Genomic DNA, 21,581 nt, shown 5'->3' with positions numbered 1-21,581 from the left:
CCAGAAACTAACAAGAGGAAATGAGAGTCAAAAAGTCAAACCTGTGCAGTCTTTTTTACTCAGGAAGGACACTTTGCGCATCATGGCTATTTTGGTCTTTTCCAGTCCATCTTTTGTGCCATTCCTAGCTGCTTTCATGAGCTGTTGAACCTGTGGGAGGAAAGAGAGATCGGTTGAGTGCATAAGATGACAGCAAGGAACAAAATGAATCAGCAGAAATAAAAGAGAAGAGATAAATTCCTGTTTGTGGATCAGTGTGTTCAGCAGCACCAGGACAAACCCTCAAAGTCACTCTCTGCTCAGTTGTGGAATTCACACAGTTTCATTTTCTATGTACAAAAAATGACTCTCCATTGTACAATGACTAACATGGCGGACGACTACATAACTAATCGCTGTAAATAAATTTTGGTGAACAGTTGAAATTGCAACTACTTCTACATGATCTAGATTTAGTCTAATGTGTAATATAACACTGACCCTTAAAACTGAGACAAAACATGCTGCAGAGCTCTACTGCTTCTTCCATGTGCTTTTTTCTCCTATTTTCATCAATTCTCAAAGTTAAAAAATACAGTTTATTAGTTAAGATAACAATTTTCTCTTTTAATATATTTTAAAATGTAATTTTTTACTGCAATGGCAAACCTGAATTTTCAGCGTCATTACTCCAGTCTTCAGTCTCACATGATCCTTCAGAAATCATTCTAATATGCTGATTAAGTGCTCAAAAAATACTTTTTATTATTAATGCTTTTTATTATTAATTAATTTCTGCCACTGAATAAAAAAATTTACCTTTTTTCCTCAGAATTGCATCATATAAACTTGCAATTCTGACTTTTTTTCTCAGAACTGTGAGATATAAACGCACACTTGTGAGTTATAAAATCAGAATTGCTGGATATAAAATCAGAATTACGGGATATGAATGTGCAATTCTGACTTTTTCAAGTCTGACTGATATGTTCACAGAATTGTGAGTTTATATCTCGCAATTCTGACTTAACTCGCAATTGAGAAAACAAGTCAGAATTGTGAGATAAGTCGCAATAACCTTTTTTTTTTATTTAGTGGTCGGAAACGGGTTACCATAGAAAACAACTTTGCAGCTTAAAATCTTAGTAGAAACCATAATGAATTTTAGGATTCTTTGATAAATAGAAAGGTAATTTATTAAAAAATGTAAAGACTAAAAGATTTCTGTCAGTTTTGATCAGCAGCATCCCTGCTAAATAAAATAATTTCTTAAAAAAAAACAGTATATTAAGAAATATTACTTATATATTTTTAATGCCACACATGTATTAAATACCAGAACCATTTTGTTTGTCTCATGTTATTAATTATTAATTACACAAATTTAAAATAAGGGAAATTCTATACAAATCCATAACAATTCCTTCATAAATGTAACTTATCATAGTTGTGACAAAAAATACAAGCGCAGTCATTCATAAGTTGACGTTTTGTCCCAAGTCTCAAGAATCAGTGATAACCACACACCCACCGCTGTATAAATGTACCTTAATGTCATAGTTTTGTTTGAGTTGGCCGACATCTCGAGCCCCTAACCGCATGGCTAGCTCGCGCCTGGTCTGGACGCAGCGTTGCTTCAGACGTCGTACATCTGGGGAAATCTATATCCATTACCGCAAAGCCATGTCCACGGGTGGTACAGAGGGGTGTGGGGTTGAAATAAATCAGTGCATAAAGAAAGATGGAAGAAATAGAGGGGAGAAGGAGGAAAATAATGAGATTGGTGGAGTGACAAACAAAGGCAGACAGTGATAACATCAAGGCCAACAACAGAGGGAACTGAAGACAGACATAACAGCGTGAAGAAGACCAGAGATTAGCCTCAGATAGTGTCTGTCTCGGTTTACGGTACTAAAACAGCTCTACTACTCACAATTTATTCCTTGAACAGAAGTACCCAAGTTCAGACCGCATAAGGCCGTCTGGTTAGTCTAGTTAAGGCTTTCTGTACCTGTTTTCATGCAAGACGTGCAACATCTGTGGATTAAGACCTGATCCTCTCAGCATGCATCAACAGACATTAACTAAGAACAGGAACAGGGTAAAGCCAGCAAGGAAGGAGAACTGAAAACAAACCGAGTGCCGAAAAAAAACCTTTCCTTTTTTAAAGTTGAAGTGTGTCATTTCTGCTCTACTAGCATCACTGAACAGAATTAGCAACAAAATTAATGATTTCAAACAAGCTCCTCTTTGCCACTGGTCACACAAATCAATAGCCCCGCCCCTAAACACACACTATTGGCTGAGCTAATGCTGGACAGCTTGAACAGAGCACTGTTTGATATTGCTTTTGACTTTCGTTGGTCATTGTATACTACTACCTACTAATTCATTCATTTTATTAATTATTCAGACAGTGTTGATAATAAATGGGCAGTGTATTTGTACCTTATTGCGGGTGGGCTGCTTGGTCTCGCTGTCTGACTGCTCATCGTAACTCTCAAACTCACTGGAGCCCCAGCCGTTGTCTATCAGTCCGGACTCACCAGACCTCTGCACCTCCTCGTAGATCACATCATCCTCTGAAACATAATAAAAAAAAAAAATGAAGTAGGAGGAAGTAAGATCTGAGTCAAGATACATATAAGATATATCTAAACTGGAAACATAGGTGGGTTGGTTGGTACAGGCAAGATACTACAGGTTGAAAATAAACCATGCTATATGAATGCCGTCACTGTAGAATTATTGCTTAAGGTAAAATTGTATTGCCGAGTTCGCACTTTATTAGCAGTTGCACTTTTTTTGGTTGGGTCTCATGTATTTTGTCTGGTTTTAAGTCAAAATATTGAAAAAATTCTTAAATCAAGATGCATTTGCTAAATAAGCAAAATTAAGATATTTTGTCTTGTTTCCTGGGGGGAAAAACAACTAAATTAAGTGAATTTTGTTTAAAACAAGTAAAATTATCTGCCAGTGGGGTAAAGGAAAATACTATTATTATACTATTAAAACAAGATTATTTTTATTACCCCACTAGCAGATAATTTTACTTGTTTAAAGCAAAATTCACTTAATTTAGATTTTTTTCCCCCCCAGGAAACAAGACTAAATATCTTACATCATTTTGCTTATCTAGCAAAGATCTAGCATCTTTTTAGATATTTTGACTAGAAACAAGACAAAAACTCTCAAATAAGCCCTTTTTTTGCAGTGAAGATCTGTTGCCTTAAAGGGATAGTTCACCCAAAAATGAAAATTTGATGTTTATCTGCTTACCCCCAATGCATCCAAGATGTAGGTTACTTTGTTTCCTCAGAAAAACACAAACGAAGATTTTTTACGAAAACCGGTGCAGTCTGTCAGCCTTATCATGGACGTGAATGGGCACCAGACCTTTAAAAGTAAACAAAAACATGCACAGACAAATCCAAATTGCACCCTGCGGCTCGTGATGATACATTGATGTCCTAAGACACGAAACGATCGGTTTTTGTGAGAAACTGAACAGTATTTATATCATTTTTTACCTTTGATACACAGCCACGTCCATCTCTCCTGAGTAAGCGTTCGGCATCAGTCACGTCACATGAGCACGCGCTCTGTGGTAGAATACGCAAACGCCGGAAGCGATCTGTCGCATGTATACGACACTCATTGTTTACACAGAGCACAGAGATTGTGGGTATAGCGGCTATTCAAAATGGTAAATACTTGCGCTTATCCTGATTGTTTAAACCGATTTAAAGCTAAAAGATTACATTAGTTTGCGCAAACTCATCCGGGACTTTTCACTGATTTTTTGCGTGCTCATGTGACGTGACTAATGCCAAACTCGTGCACATTACAGATGGACGTGGCTGTGTATCAAAGGTAAAAAATGATATAAATACTGTTCAGTTTCTCTCAAAAACCGATCGTTTCGTGTCTTAAGACATCAATGTATCGTCACGAGTCGCAGGGTGTAATTTGGATTTGTCTGTGCATGTTTTTGTTTACTTTTAAAGGTCTGGTGCCCATCCACACCCATGATAAGGCTGGCAGACAGCACCGGTTTTCATTAAAAATCTTCGTTTGTATTCTTCTGAGGAAACTAAGTCACCTACATCTTGGATGCATTGGGGGTAAGCAGATAAACATCAAATTTTCATTTTTGGGTGAACTATCCCTTTAAAGAATTCATGGATATGAATGTGTCAGATGTTTCTTCTAGAAGTCCTTAATGCAGATATAACAGGCCAGATAGTTTGACTTTAGACATTTTGTTAAGGAAATCTGATTTTTGATTGTAAACACTGATATCTTGGTAAATCTGTGCACTGTTGATAACATTTTTAAGATCTCTTTTGAAACTGTACATCATCCATCTAATCGGTGGAAAAGCAGATAATGTCCTGGCAGAAAATTACCAGTACCTTTTCTTATTAAGTTATTACAAAAGAAAAACCAATGAATAAAATTCATTCATTTTACCACAGTACAGTGGTAGAGTAGAGAGTAGAAACATGTGAGATTATGAGAAAAACTGAAAATAAATAAATAAGGGCTGTCAGTCTAATTTTTAATCTAATTAATTATATGATGTGCTGATTAATTAATCTAATTAATTGCATATTAATTGAAAAATAAATTTGACTGTGAAAATACCCACAAAAGATTATTTAAAGCTATTTTTGTGTTAAATGAGAAAGTAGAAAGTAGACAATACAAACTGTAGCTTAATAAATAAATATTTATTTCAGCATAAAAGTTATTACACATAAACATTTAGGCTGCAACGGCCTACTATGGTACATAAAAGAAGATTATTTGAGAAACATCTTAGTATTTTTTGTTAATATAATGAAAGTCGTGGTAACCAAACCAGCTTTGTTACCAACAGTCTTTAAAATACTTTCTTTTATGTTCCACAAAAGAAAGGTTTGAAACGACATGAGGATGAATAAATGATGACAGAATAAAATTTTTGGGGGGTAAACTATTCCTAACACTATCTTGTTATTTTTTCATAACTAGTTATCGCGTTAAACTGACAGCCCTAAAACAAATACATGCCTGCTCTCTATTTCACCTCATTGCTATCTTAAAGAAACATTTGAGACATTAAATAGCTTTCAAGTGAAATTTTTCTATGGGTGATGAAATTACTAATCTGGACAGATGATGCCCGTAGTCAGACCTATCTGCAGGATTTTTAAAAATCAAATGTAAGGCTTTTAAGACTTTTTTTAAGATTTACACTAATAAAATTAATACCATATGAGCGGGGTAATATATTAAGCCGTAAAATGACTGTAAAAATGATTTACAGTTCAGATACAGGTTTCCACACACGCACGCGCACACACACACACACACACACACAAAACTTTTAGAAAATGATAAACTTCACACTTTAGTTTTTAAAAGGGATTAAAAAATAAATTCAAAAGTATCAAATATCAAATTAATTTAAAAACAAAAACAGCAGACGGGCTAATTGGAAATGCACATTCATCATCTGCCAGCAGGTGGCACTTTCAGAACAGCAGAAATAGCGTTTTCCCCATTTATTGCAGTATAGTACATAATGCATCTGGCTTTAAAACGTGCAGCGCTCATATTTATTTAATGTTATCATAGTCATCTTTTAAAGTTTAATCGTCAAATTAAGCTATATCGCAATTCTTGTTTTTCCATCCCCAAATTTAAGACCTCTTGAAATCATAAATAAGATTTTCTTGTACCACTTAAGACTCTTTATGGCCTCAAATTTAATACAACTAAATCTAAGACTTTTTGAGGGCCCATTGAAACCCTGTCAAACACTGACCTGCATCTGGTGGCATGATGTTCTCACAAGGCACATCATCGTAGATGACTTCTGAGTGAGCGGGAGGCACTGAGTTCTCCTTCAGTTGTTCAGAGGGTGAATTTTCAGCTGATTCAGAAACAGCTTTCCCTTGAGAAGTGAGACCTAGAATGTCATTCATATAGTTACAACAAGAACACTTCATAAACTCCTAATACAAACTCCTAACAGAACTGTTTGAGCATATTCTAAGCACAAATAGCAAAAAAGGATAGGATACTACTTTAAGTGGTCTGGACATTGAAGCACAAGTAACTGCAAACATCATTTGATAATCATTCATGCGAACTTTAGCGAGGTATTAAGCTCAGTGCAGTTTGAGAAACATAGTGCAAATGACATTCAGCCCTGATTAGCACAGAAAAGCACATTAACAATCCTTTTGACTTAGATTTGAGCTTGCATTCTGACAACAGCACTACAAAATAACAAACATACTCCTACACGAATAGCAGATCGACAATACATACACTTGTCTGTACTGTGACAGTGTGTGCAGATTTGTTGACAACCTCTTTTTACCTAATGAAGTCGCCCGCTGAGTCTCCCCCACGGGAACTCAAAATATCTCAAAGTGAAAGGTTCTTTAAACTGTTTAGGCCTCTGAATATCTGAAGGATATATCGAGACTACTGTCTGCGATGTCAGAGGGAGATCATTTAAAATTCTGAGAACACATTAATTAGGTGTAGGAGTACAATATAAATATCTTTCCTGGGAATATTCTAGGTTTAACCCAACTATGACATGATGTTATTCACCGCAGAAAAAAAATGTGTGAAATCTATTTGGAAACAGTTGCATTTCTGGCATCGCACTTGCATAAGTGCATTACTCTCAACATTTGCGGCTCAAAATGATTTTCTGCAGTAACTGACATCAGGTCACAGATGTTGTTGATATAGCTTTACTTGTATTGAAACCGGGATGTTTTTATGTGGCTGTGTAAATGGCAATAATTGTCAGTGTGATGCACATATGTAAATGTTTATGCACTGAGGAAAAGACACAAAGACCTAAAAGTGTAAAGAAATGACAGCAGAAGGGAGTGGATATCGAAGCCAGTTCTCGCTATTAGTCAAACACAGCAAGAGCCTGTATTTCAGTATTAATACCGTGCACTACAATACATCTATCTATAGCCTAAAACTTAGTTACTATAATGTCAAAATACTCCAAAAGTCTGAAACAAAAAAGACTTGACATGGTGGCTAATTATTCCCGAATGATGTAAACAAAGGGTTCAAAGGAATCCAGAAAGATATAACTATGCTCTATGTAAGGGATAATGTACAGTCAAGCAAAATAGACTGCTTATTATTACACGGCTACTCACCAAATAAATAAATATAGTACCATTCAAAAGTCTGAGGTCAGTACGATTTTTTTTTAAAGAAATTAATACTTTTATTCATCAGGAATGCATTAAATTGGTCAAAAGTAACAGTAAAGACATTTATAATGTTAAAAATAGTTCTATTTCAAATATTTAAACTTTCTATTCATCAATGAACTCTAAAAAAGTATTAAGCAGTTATGTTAAATTGTAATAAAATTTCACAATATTACGGCTTGTACTGTATTTTTATTAAATAAATGGGGACTTCTTTTAAAACCATTAACCCCCAAACTTTTGAATGGTAGTGTACTTTGACATGGAATTCTTATTTAAGTTGTTTGCAGCAAGAGGAACACTGCAACAATATTTCAGTAATATAAAAACATAAATCCTCTGGGGTACACTGCCTTATAAAAGTTTGGGATCAGTATGATTTTTTATGCTTTTTAAAATGCTTTTTAGACTCTTGAGAAATCTCTTAGGCTCATCAAAGCTGCATTTATTTGATCAAAATCCAGAAAAAACTGCATCATTACTCCATTCTTCAGTGTCACAAGATCTTTCAGAAATCATACTGATATCCTGATCTATTATTGAAACAGTTATGCTGCTTAATATTTTGTAACCTGTGATTATTTTTTAGGACTCTTTGATGAATAAAAAGTAATAAAGCATTTAATAAACAGCATTTATTCAAAGTAGTTTTTTTACTATCACCTTTTATCAATTTAACACATCCTTGTGGAATAAAATTATTCATCTCTTTCAAAAAAAGAAAGAATAAAAATGTACTGGTATTTTTAACTTTTTATTCATCAAATAATCCTCACAGCATCACAGTATCACAGGTTTCAAAAAAATATTAAGCAGCACAACTGTTTTCAACATTAATAAATCAGCATATTATAATGATTTCTGAAGGATCATGTGACACTGAAGACCAGAGTAATGATGCTGTAAATTTAGCTTTGCATCACAGGAATAAATTATATTTTAATGTATATTTAAAAAAAATAGAAACTAGTTATTTTATATTGTAACAATATTTCACACAATATTTTATTTTTTGTATTTTATATCAAATAAACGCAGTCGTGATGAGCATAAGAAACTAATTTAAAAACATTAAAATCTTACTGATCCCAAACAGCATTGTTGAATGGCAGTGTAATCATCAATGCAATCAAAAACCGAGAAAAAGGTGCCAGTTGCATCTTGCAAAAGAGAAAAAATCTGCCGTAATACGAGAGACATGAAAGTCACGGCGGTTTAAGTTACCAGTATGAGCAGAAAGATTATACAGTATGCCATGGGCAACACAGAATATTAGGAAATATCAGACGACTGAAGGTGGGGACTGACCAATCAGAATCAAGTATTCCAGAGAGCCGTGTAATAGAAAAAGGAGATCTATGTATGATTACAGTCAAATACAAAAACCACACAGCTATTCCAACCGTCCTGGGGAGTGGGGATTGTACCTTTATGCAGTCACAGAGTGAGCTCTGAAACCACACTGAACCATTCCCGAGAGTGAACTGGGGCTGCACACACATAGCAGAGACTGTTTAACAGCCAAGGGACACAGCTTTGAATGTGGCCGTAGAACTGTTTTGACTTCTCAAAATAATGCCTAGTAATATTGTTAGTTTACATGAAGTATTTGAAACATGCATAAACTTTCTTTTCTAATGCAGATTTCACAATTTAGGCAACTTAATTATATTGACAAAGGATTTAATATTCATTCATTGTATGATCATGTTGGCACGATTACTTGTTTGTTGTGTTTGATCAGATTGCAAGAAAAATCTCCAAAGAATCTGATATGTTAGGCTGGAGTGTGGCCATTTGGCATGGGTGTGTTGTTTTCTTTCGCATGAGATTTCTGTGGGTCTGGATCGGATTAGTCATTGCTATTTTTTCAGATTTCCATGCTGATTTGTGCATTAATATGGCTTTACATGCAGACAAGGCACAGCCCCTTCTCAGAGCCACCAACCTGTCTGAGCATGTTTGTGGGGAGACTTCTGGATAGCTGTATAGAGGCCCTCTGGCCCAAAATATGAACCTGAAGATACATTTTCAAACAAATTTGTCAGATTTAAGCACTGAAATGCTTTCCCAGCCAGCATTTATTCTCAACGTTGCTTATTCTCAAGAGAATCAATGCCGTAGATAAAGGCTGGATCATTGCTGAACTTTGTTTCTGTTTTATGAACCAAATCAGCATTGATATTGCAACATTACATCAATTTCATACAATTTCATCACTAATATATTTCTTTCTACATTTTCAACATTGAAACAAGAACTTGCATTATTTCAACACTTTTCAGTGTTGACGGTCTGTCACTAGCCAGATGGGTATTTAGACTCTAGGAGTGACACATTTTGGGACGTCCAGTCCGAGTAGACTGCTTTAAATAGATTCATCTCACAACATTTATAACCACAAACACTACAGATATCCTCTAAGTATAATACCTTCATAAATGTTATTTCTTTTCCAAAAGCTTGTTTGTTCTTCGGCTACTGGAAGCTCGGCTGAGGCAGAACTCCTAAAACAAAACAAGAATGCAGAAGTACTGAAACACTGTCTCTTCATGTTTATTCTTCTCAGTCACTGTGTGCTAATGGTCACATCACATTACCACTAGATGTCACTAGAGTCAGAGCAAGTTGCTTTATAACTAATACAGTAAGAAATGTGTCACATAAACGGTAAATCTTCAACCATATAACCAGGGCCGGATTTAGCCAGCCCCAGTAGGGGGTGCATGTAGAATATTGGGGGGCGAGTGTGGGTGAGCTTCTCTAATCATCTATGCAAAGAAAACTATACTAACTATGCTGTCATCATATCAGTCCACCTATCCATATCTCTATCTTCTCCTTTGATCCATTTGATTTGTCTTATAGGTTTTATGTTTGATGACCTACTCTCTGCATTTACCTGGGCTTGGGACTGGCACAAATCTGTCTATCCTTTCTCTTTTTTGTCTTTTATTTAATTTATATATTTTTTTATTTCTTTTTTGTGTAGTTCTGTACTACCACCCGATGAGCCGGTGCACTGCTGCTACTGCTAGGTTTAGCTTTAGCAACCAGAAATCTACGCATTCTCGACTCGTTACTTGATTCACTTCAACAAATTGTAAATGAGTGAGGAGAAAGAGAGAGAAAGAGAGAGAGAGAGAGAGAGAGAGAGAGAGAGAGAGAAGAGAGAGAGAACAAGAACAGAGTTATAGTAATCAAATAATTCCGGTGAGAGACTGCGAAAGAAAAGTTACTTAGAAGAACGATGTCTGAGTTTTGAGCTCTGCCGTGCCGTGACTGTGTGTGCGAGTGAGACGGCGAGTAGCCACTCCCTCCCTACGCATCTACCAATCAGTAGCTAGTTTGAAAGCGAGCAGAGAGTGCTCTGACCATTTTACTTTAAATTTTTATGAAATTCGGAATTTTGCATGCCTTCACGTTTGGGGGGGGCAGTCACAGCATTTAGGGGGGCATTGCCCCACCTTGCCCATGCCTATTTGCCAGGGGCGGACTTTGCCATTAGGCAAAGGTAGGCAGTTGCCTTGGGCCCCGAGCTGCAAGGGGGCCCCCTCAAAAAAATTTGGTCGAGGTCATTTTTTTTTTTTTTTACTTTATGGCAAATGTCAAAGATTCTCTGAAAAGTCATCAGAATATTTTTATATAGAATATATTTTACGGCCACGGGCGCCTCCCTCGAACACCACACTGTTGGACTATTCCATTATTTCACGTCACTGTGCATCTGCTGCAGAACTGCGGGAGTTATTGAAGAAATATACTATACATTCTTGCGCCTCCGTCTCAATATACTGTTAAACGTGGCATACATCCACATCAAATGACAAGTGTTTCGCGTGATTGTTAAAACGAAACCAAAACAAGTAAAACGCTCACGCACATTCAAAAGCAATTTTAATATCTCACGTTTAGAGAGCGACTTCCCAATGCGCGCAAATTAGGCTACATAAAATATCTAGGCTGTTATTAGTATGTGAGCAGCAGATAATAAGTTGTGTTGTCTATAGCTCTGTCATGCTTGAAAAATTCGGTCTCTATTTGCACTTTGAATATTAACAGATTATGGCTGCATTTGTCAACACAACTAAGAACGAACTGTGTCGTTTATTTTTTGTCATTTCTACTGTAGATTGTTTAAAAATGCAGTGGTTGCCTCTCATTTAAATGGCTCTACCAATAATAGAGAAAATAACCATCTTGTTCATGTACTCATGTTTTCATTCATTCTTGTCCCTTGCTTAAGGCATAAAAAATAAATATATATAAAAAGGCTTTCAGAATTAGCCCATTTGCTTGTAAAACATCGGCAATCAGAATCAGCCATGAATAATCAAGATCGGTGCATTACTAAAAAGAATTTGGGTGCTCCTAAATTTTTTTTGACAAAGATTGTAGTACAGCATTTTACATTTATGTGTCCATATTGATCATTTACATGATTTATGGCGTGTGTTTCTTGTCTTCTATCTTGAAGAAACTTTCTTCTCGCTTTAGTAAAACAACATAGAAGACAATAAACAACTATTCCAATTTAGGCAGCAGCAAACAGATACAGTTAGGAGATTCTGCTTGACAATAAATATCATTGCACAGGTAATATATTATGAGAATAAGATTTTACAGTTTTACAAGGAGGAACAAAAGATGTAGAGGGCCCCATGTCTGTGTTTGCCTTGGGCCCCAAAATGGCTAAATCCGCCCCTGCTATTTGCGGGCCCACATATAACTATATAGCTAAGACACAATGGATAATAGACAGTCCTATGGGGGACAAACACTTCAAACAGTAAAAGATTTATAGTCTTTATGAACGACATCCTGTGGGAATAATGAGGATCAAGATGTTCAAGTGGAAAATGTTTGAGGCATAAATCTGTCAAAAAATCAACTGTGTGTGTTAACACAAACATCCTCACCCGTCAGGAGACTTTCTGGCCACCATCTCTGTGGAGAGAACAGAAAGTATGTTTCATTTTTCAACACACAGATCACTGATTCTTAGGTGTTGGAAGAAAATAAGTTACAAAAATGAGATTTATCTCATGCTTCAAGAATCAGTGAGGTGATTTAATATACAACATACGTTAAAAAAAATGCAGACTAACCTTGGTATGCTCTGCAAGGATGTGTGGGAATGTTTTGGTCCTCCAAGCCAGCAGGGGTCCCTCCGTTTACCGCCTGCTGATTCTGGTGTGTGACACGCTTCATAGCTTGACAATAAAGTGCATTTGTGGCAGTGCTACCATCAGTGTTCTCTGAATGCTCAGCTTCCACATGCAGAGTTCCTGACTCTTTATGCTCAACAGAGTTCTCCACTGTATTCTGCTCGTCGTCGCTGTCATCAAACTCAAACATCTCACCGGTTTCCTCATCTTCATCATCCTCTTCTTCCTCCTCCTGGGCCTTCCGAGTCACAGAAGTGACCACGGACTCTGAAATAACACATAAAGGTTCATTTTAACTGATAAAAATAGGATAAAAAAACACATTTTTGACATTTTCTGGAAAAAAAAAACTCATCAACATAAAGCTAGGATGTTGTAAGTGGAGGCCATGGCATTTCTATACGCGTATATGTATACGTAGATGCCACATTTGACTGGTCCAGACATGTTGACACATAAGCTCTCTTGGCAAAGTCAACATGTCTTACAGTAAAAATCAAGTTTTTCAAGATGCCACAAAATTGCACCGCCTGTGGCTTTAAAAACCTATGAACTATAAAAGCTATGAACTGATTGCATACGTCTATAACTTCAATTGCATATGCATAGTCCAAAGGGAGTGTTCAAGGACCAGATTTGACTGGTTCAAAATGGCGGATGTGTGTATATACAGTAGATTTATAGTTGCTTTGGGTGGTTGTTTGAGTGTTGCTAGGTAGGAGGTAGTTGGGTGTTTTAGGGTGGTTATTTCAGTGCTATTGTGCAGTTTTATTTAGAGCTTACAAGTGTTTGTTGGATTAAAAGGGTGTTGTGATTTTTTATTTTTTTTATGTTGCTAGGTAGTTGCTAGGATGTTCTGGGTGTTTGAGCATTAGTGTGCAGTGGAATTTCTGCTTTGCAAAGGGAATCAGCGTTATTGCAACTTTGTATTAACATCTTACATTTATAAGGATAAAACTTCATTGATTTATAAGTATTCTGTTAACCTTTTTACAGCAATCATTAAAAGTTGTTTCAATGTTGTTTAAATATTTTCAACAACTTTTTTCAGCATTTTTACATTTTTAACATTGAAGTATGAACTTCAGTATATGCATTATTTCGACCAAGTTTCAGTCTTGACGGTCAGTCACTCGCCGGCTGGTTATTTGAACTCTGGGAATGACACATTTTGTGCAGTGAACTAGTTGCCTTAAACGCCTATTAAAATGAGAGTCCGCAGGATGATTTCAAAAATCCAGACATTTTTAGAGATAGGAGAAGGGATATTCTGATAATTACTGTGTGCAGAATTTTCCAAACTCTACAAAACTTTTAATTAGGGGTTTGTGATATTGGCAAAAAATTATATCTTGATATTTTCTGGGATTTTATCAATAACGATAATTAGACTATATTGTACTAAGTGTGTTATTGTGCAGATATTTTGAGGACGTGGACAGCTGACTCCTAAGGTTTTTGATATTCTTCATACTAGAAATTCATAATTGTAGTGATAGAAATGATTATTTTCAAATAAGTTTAAATAGATTTTTGCCTTTTTATGGGCATTTTACCTTGATAAAGCAATTTTTTTAGTGTGCATCATCTTTTGAGTCAAATTCTTACATGTAATCAGTCATAATACCAATAAAATCAGTATAAACAAAATTTATATTTGACAAAGTTGCATTTAAAGTGGCATTTAGAAGGACATCTTTAAACTGCAGTTACAAATGCATAAGTAGTTATGCACAGTTTTGATATTTTAAACATAAAACGCTTAATAATGATATTTTAAATTATTTAACACTTAAAACATACTTTAAATATAAAATTAATACCACCAGTAGGTGACAGCAAGTGAGCAACTGAACTGATTCATTGTTGTGACAAAACGAAACACTGTCATGTTGCTCAAAGACGCAAAACAGTGCAGTGTCTGCATTTGGAAAGATTTATGTTGGGGAAATAAAGCAAAAACAAGCAATATGGTGTGCCTCTTAATTAACTTTTTGTTTATTGAGCTGATTGATTACATTTGTAACCATGCTGTTTTTTTTTTTAAACTAAACTAAAAAGTTTTTTAACTATATAAAGTTATATATATATATATTTTGAATTATGTGATCATTCTAAATGCATTTTAATAGACTGAATCATGCAGTCAAAAAACGGACTCTAAAGCATACATACACTAGTTTCACCTCACTTATAGACTTAATCATGTAATGTATGCACGCACTCTGTAGGTATTTTATGTTTGCATACTCAATAAAGTAAAATCACACATCAGGGGCAGTCATGACCTAATATTTAGAGACACGATTTATAATCCAAAGGTTGTGGGTTTGAGTCTCAGGTCCTTCAGGGATTGCCGGTGGGGGGAGTGAATAACCCTTGAGCAAGGCACAGACCACCCAACTGCTCCCTGGGTGCCGCAGCAATAGCAATATGGCTGCCCACTGCTCCGGGGGTGTGTTCAGTACTGTGTGTTTGCACTTGGATGGGTTAAATGCAGAGCACAAATTCTGAGTATGGGTCACCATACTTGGCCACACGTCACGTCCTTTCCTTAAAACTAAAATTATGATATTATTGCAGATGATCGCACACCCCTACTTTTAATCCAATGTAAAATGATGAACATTAGCTTTTAAACATATATAATTGTTTTACCACTGGGTGATGATCAGATGAATAAGATCAGAATTAACCCTTATTTATCTGTATTAAATGTTAGTCATTATTCTGTGTCATTTTTCATTCACAATAATTTCACTGTGTGCAATGCCAAAATATGAATATTCAAAGAAGTCGCGGTTTTGAGTAGTTGTTTGAGCAATTCTAAGGTTTCTGAGTAGTGAGAATAGTCTTACATAGCCAGACCTTCAGAGACTGACAGCAGAAGGCCTTGAACGCTTTGAATGTCCCCACAATAACAGACATACTTTTGAAAACCCAGTGTTTAGTAACCTAATGTTTTGGGGGTGATCAATATTCTCATCAACAACAACATCAGGCAGTCGGCAGAGAAACTTGGCCTTGGGCAATAGTGGACATTTCAGCGCGACAATGACCCAAAACACACAGCAAAAGTGGTGAAGAAATTGTTAGCAGACATAAACATTAACGTTTTGCAGTGGCCCAGCCAGAGTCCTGACCTAAATCCAATTAAGGGTGATGGCAAGGAGACCCTCCAACCTGACAGAGTTGGAGCTCATCGCTAAAGAGGAGTGGGCAAAAATACCAGTGAAGACATGCAAAAAGCTGGTCAGCAATTATAGGAAGCGTTTATTTTTATCTTGTGGATATGCAGATATACAAAACAAACAAGCAGTGCTTGCTTAGCATTTTGAATAGTTATGCTGATAACTTCCTACATTTTGAGTGGCTCATGTTTTTAAGCCAATATTCACGTAATGGAATACTCAGATAAGATTATGTAACATTAGACTAGCCTTGTATGTGCCATCTTGACTCAGTTGCTCATTTTCATTACTTTTGCTTTGTTTCCTGTGCACTCGTTTGCTAAACCGAACATCTAGTCAGAGTTCTCACTCTCACCAATGCTGATTCAACATGATGAATCGGGCAAACTGTCACCAACGTCATCGTTTGAGCATTGCTCTGTGGTTCCTAGGTTGTTCTGGGTGTTTATCAAAAAGCCAAACCCTAAGCCTCATTGTACATTACAAATTTGGATTTGGAAATATTATTCAAATAGATTTGTAAGAATAAAAAAAAATCCTGTATATCAATTTTATTTTATGAGCATTGTGTTTATCAGCATAACCACCACTAAGCCACAGTGTAAGCCCTAGAACCTGCCTGCTATGGACTAATTACAGTGAAACATTCTGAATTAGTATGCATAATGCAATTTTACATTAAAGCATAAACACAACAAAAAAAACACATTAGGACTTCATTATTCAGTGCACATTCTGTATCTAAGCAGCTACATTTGTATTGCATTATGATGCCAGACTCAGTCAAAGAAGGGGCTCAAAAATATGTTTTGACCATAACACTGGAGTCAAAACCCTTATGAGTCATCAGATTTGTTCGGAAAAACACCCAAAACTCACAAGCTATAAGCCAAAACTCCCTCCCTCTGATAACAAATACCAAAAAACGTTGAACAGATGGACAAAATAATACAGATGAAAACAATCTGTTACATGCACCAAAAGTGTGAGCTGAATCTAGCAGTAAGAGAGTAATGACAGCATATAACTTTACTTGTAAGTCAAGTTAAGCAACAAAACATGACATCACTTTTTGGCAATTTCTGAGCGGTTGTTGGAACGTTATGTTTAGCAAAGAAGCCAAAGAACAGGAATAGAGATTACAGACTTTTCTGCACTGGACGGAGAAAAACAGACCATGTGACAAGCAGGATTACACATGTGACCATATGGTCTCTATAGAGAATACTCAACTGAAAGTACTTCATACTAGTTACTACTAAAAGTTTTCACTTGCTCTAAGAAAGTGGGATGTGCACTGAATCAGCAGTTTAGCAACCAGTTACAACAAATGAAAAATAAAAAAAAAGTTCCCTTCAATCTTTCCAAGGCATACCTTATCTCATAAAACCAGTTACTCAAGTCAATATAAGCTCACATGGCTTGAAAATGGCTCTAAAGGTCGGTAATCATGCAGCACTCAGGGGCTATATTCCCTTCAACAATGACTAAACCAACAAAACATTTGTTTACCGTGCCTCTTGTCCTCATCCCCCTCGCTCCAGCAAAAGTACGAGAACCTCTTAGCCCCGGCCAGGTGAATTTTGGGTGAAGCTAGAAATTTAAGCGATTGTCTCATGCAAGCAGTCTCCATGGCTGCAGGATAGTTGTGTGTCAAGAGCAGGTGGCATATGGTGGAAGAATTGCTTTGCAGAGCATATGGTCAGTTACCTTGAGCGCTGCCGAGCCCTCAAGTGGTTTCACAAGCTCTCTGGAGATTAAGAGGGTAATGCCGTATTCCCTCAACTAGGTAACTTATTCGGAGTTTTACAAAGTGTACTGTTTTGTAATATTATACCAGTACAGGTGACATGCACGGGTCATTAACAGCTCTTATGCTGTCATTTTGGTTTCTCTTTGTTTGAAAAGTGCGCACCCTAATGTGTCATGCACAGATACCCTTTGTTTGGGCCTTGTTTATAGCAGAGAGTGCAGTGAACAGTGTGATGTCACATGACGTGCCTCCTTAAAACATCTTGGCAGGACTAGCAAATCATGACTAAGCACCACTGGGCTCGGAAGAACTCAATTTGAATCATAGTGTGGGGTTTAATGACGAGTGTCAGTGATCAAGAAAATCTGCTCAAATTAGTTTAAAACACATGTGTCAACTTCCTAATGTATCCTAATGTACACTGCTGGGTTAAATACAACCCAGCGCTGAGTCAAATATGGAGAAACCCAGCGGTTGGGTTAAATGTTTAACCCAACCATATAGGTAGTTTTATTTTATTTAACTATTCATTAAAAAATGACTATATGGCTTGCTTAAAATGAACCAAAAGTAGTTTTTTTTTTTAAATGTAGCAATTTTTAAAAATGTTTATTATTTAATTATTATTTATTCAACTTCTTAATAAATGTTTATTATTGAACATATTAATATGTATTAATTTCCAAAGTATTTTGTGGTATTATATTAAATATTATTTATTAATATATATTTTTTTATATAGCAATTTTTAGCTATAGTTGAGTTAAATAAAACGAAAACAACTTAATCACTGGGTTTGTCCAGATTTTTAACCCAGCATTTTTTTTGTATATTCATGTTGATTTCTTATGGTTTAAAAAAAAAAATGTATATGCCATTTTTAAGAAAAGAAAAGTATTTTTACATGTTTAATGTGTTTAAATTTTGTCCAATTTTGTTAATTTACACATATTTATAAAAATTAATAATAATTAATTAATAATTAATAAAAATGTAAAACACATGGCATTTTTAATGTTAAACCAATCAAATTACTGGAACTAAAAATAAAATAAAACAAGCATAAAATTTAAATTAAATCTAAAAATCTCATATTTCAAGAGAGTTATTAACGGTAACAAAAATTCATAAAGTCCTGCAGCTGAATTGTTAACTAAAACTAATAGTGTTTTGGTAGCTAAAAAATAAAATAAAGTAAAGTAAAGTAAAATAAAATAAAATAAAATAATCTTACATTAAGGCCCTAAAATTGGTAAAGTTAAACCAATAAAATGTACTAGAACTAAAAATGATACATTCCTAAAACAAGCAAATTATAATTGAACCTAAAAATCTCATATTTCAAGAGAGTTATTAACGGTAACAAAAAGTCAAAAAGTCCTGCAGCTGAGCTGTTACTGTTACCTAAGACTAATAAAGTGTTTTGGTAACTGAATAAAATAAAATAATTACTAGAACTAAAAATGACAAATTAATAAAACAAACGAAAATTTGAATTAAATCTGGAAATCTCATATTCCAAAAGAGTTATTAACGGTAACAAAAGGTCATAAAGTCCTGCAGCTGAATTGTTAACTAAAACTAATAAAGTATTTTGGTAACTGAATAATAAAATAAAATTTCTAAAATAAACAACAATTATATTTAAATCTAAAAATATTTAGTTATTAACTTAAAAAAGTTATGAAAGTTATTAAACCTACAAATATCAAATAAAAGCTATTTCAAAAATATTCATAAATTCTACAATAGTATATAAATAATATAAGAATAACTCTCTTTTAATGAATTAATAGAAATGAATTCTATTTTAATCATCTAATACATCCAGAAAACAACGAGCAGCATGATCCATGTACTAACCTTTTTCAGGAGGGTTTAGAGACTGTGGAGATGCCATGAAGTTAATATGTAGTCATAACTGCACTCCTGTAAAAGAGAAGACCTTTGTGTCAACACATTTACTCTAAAATGAACAATTCAATGTCCCTGAACACATATTTCACCTGAAATATTTTAGTGAAACACAAACGCCCTGAAAGTTCAGCGTAACTAACACCACACCTCTGGATATCAATGAAATATGACTTTCACTGAAATTAAAGTTTTTCTTATATTGTTCATAGACAGGTTACTAATGGAGAGAGGGTGAAAATGTTAAATTCCTCAACAGTGCGTAGCAGATCCAGGCTTGCCTTACCAGCTGAATCCTTGCACAAAATCTCCTCCCACATTTACTGGGAAAGACTCTCAGCATGTGTCAGAACAACACAACTCAACCGAGAGGCATGACTGGAGGGCGATACAAAGAAACCTCAGGACAGGTTTGGTCACATAAATCAGTATTTATAATAAAATTATACATCAATTTGTTAACCACATCAGATCTCTTCCTTCCCATAACGTCTGGCACTAATAATGCCAAGGTCATGGAGTTTGAATCCCAGGAAACAAATACTGACTTTGGATGCACTACTACTAAAAACTTCACAAAGTACTTGTAAAGAGTTTCTGTCCATCTTGTTTCCTGATAGATAACCCTACCGCTGCGGGTCAATCTGCCTGAATTATTCACTAGAAAGAAGGGCAGGGGCAAGACCAGGCTGAAGCCAGTGAATAGACAAAGGCAAATAGCATCTCTCCCATTTCGACAGAAGCAGCAATGTTGAATGGTCGAAAGTAAAGCACATGGTAAGAACCACAGGCCCAATGAATGGCCCAGCGACTCTTTTCAAATAAATAACATAGGCATCACCTTGGACACAGCCACAAAGACAGAGGCATCTGGACCTCCACACATATTAACTCTCCATGGCCGCTCTTTTCGCAGACACTTTGTACAATGAGATCCTTCTCCACTTCCTACATTTAATCAATGCATTAGACAGCAGATCTGATAAAGAACGAGCTTTTCTGGTAAAACACATAGCCTTGAGGTTAAAAAATGCCCAACAGGAAAGCTTTGATTCAAAATGGTCATCCCACGTGAGTCAGCTCATATCAAACCACTGGGAGGTAAGGATGAAGGACAGAGCATGAATCTGCTCTCAGATTAGCTTTAGCACTAAACTGATATATGAATGTCAGATTATCCTTTAAATGTCACACTTATACTATAGTAAAAGCCATTCACTATTGCTGTCAGGTGAAATACAGCTTTGATCGATTGTTATTGTCTACCAGGCTTCTCGGGTCAATCTATTTATGTCCATCTGTTTATCTTTCATGGAAAAAATGCTGTTTTTGATTAATTAGAAGCTAGATTTATATTCATATCAATCATATTAGTATCAAATAATGATCACAGAATGACAAAAGAACAAAACAATTCTTTCGTATGAAGCAGTAACTAAATCAGATGGCATAATGTGGACGTATTATTACGCACAATCGTTGTTTCATCTGATAGTCTGGATGATTTTTGATTTCATCCACAGCTTCACCACTCACTTCCCCCCAGTGAGCTTATGTTGCACTGTCAGATTTTCATATGTAAAACAATACAAGCTCTTTGTCCAAAGAAAGACTTACTCACAAGCTTGGCTTTACGTCCCTTAAATGTCACCCCTCTGATATTGTCCTTATTGATCACAAGCTATCAATATAAATCCATTGTCATGTCTGCTCCCATCTTTGCGCAGTGCAGCCATCTGTGAATCTACAATTGATGACACCACTGTATCTTCCTCAAAAAGTACGGCAGCTGTGAAGAGCTGATTTCAAATGTTTTCTTTTGGTGAAGGAACAAGTTCTGAGACTCCCAGTCCATTAACTGACACGGCTTCTCCCACGAATATGAAAACTCTTCTCCCTCTATTCTTTTCCCTCGGTCCCTCCCTTTTTCCTTTCTTTGCACTCACTCCTTCCCCCTGCCGTACATCAGGAGAGGGCCTCCCTGCAGTATGCAAATACTCAAAGACATAACCAGCCAATGGCAGAGCACCAGGCCTGAAATCCAACCAATCACAGAACAGCAACTTTTCTTTCAATAGTTCCATGCTGCTGGGGGGAGACAAGGCATTGATAGAAGGAAAAAGAGAGGCACTAATATGCTAGAAAGACTTGTATTAAAAACAAAGGGTTAACTGAAATCAATTCAGAAATTCAGTAAAAATTTTATTATTTTATCTACTGTTTTCCCCCCTCTCATTTACAGAAGCTGTGTAATGTTAAGGTGACTAAAATGTTAAAATTGTTCCTTGCAAAACACTGAATATTGCTTAATATCTGACTTTTATTTATCATA

At 35.7% G+C, this 21,581-nt stretch overlaps 1 protein-coding gene across 4 annotated transcripts in view; it reads right to left on the bottom strand.

The window, feature by feature from the left end:
- arhgef10lb (Rho guanine nucleotide exchange factor (GEF) 10-like b) overlaps positions 1-21,151 on the bottom strand; it is a 68,086-nt gene extending 46,935 nt beyond the window's left edge. For 2 of the 4 annotated variants that reach the window (XM_073823011.1, XM_073823013.1), the window contains exons 1-9: positions 20,867-21,151; positions 19,199-19,264; positions 12,332-12,658; positions 12,143-12,170; positions 9,657-9,730; positions 5,792-5,935; positions 2,428-2,561; positions 1,527-1,640; positions 42-150 (exon numbers count right to left, since the gene is read on the bottom strand). In XM_073823011.1, the coding sequence (XP_073679112.1) occupies positions 42-150; positions 1,527-1,640; positions 2,428-2,561; positions 5,792-5,935; positions 9,657-9,730; positions 12,143-12,170; positions 12,332-12,658; positions 19,199-19,235 (967 nt within the window). In that variant the 5' untranslated portion in view covers positions 19,236-19,264; positions 20,867-21,151. The remainder of the gene's footprint in view (positions 1-41; positions 151-1,526; positions 1,641-2,427; positions 2,562-5,791; positions 5,936-9,656; positions 9,731-12,142; positions 12,171-12,331; positions 12,659-19,198; positions 19,265-20,866) is intronic. The other 2 variants (XM_073823012.1, XM_073823014.1) reach the window with 2 other exon arrangements.
- Positions 21,152-21,581: the final 430 nt, after the last annotated feature.

This window comes from Garra rufa, chromosome 18, assembly GCF_049309525.1.
Source record: "Garra rufa chromosome 18, GarRuf1.0, whole genome shotgun sequence".
NCBI classification, from domain to species: domain Eukaryota; kingdom Metazoa; phylum Chordata; class Actinopteri; order Cypriniformes; family Cyprinidae; genus Garra; species Garra rufa.
This window is presented reverse-complemented; position numbering and strand designations above follow the sequence as displayed.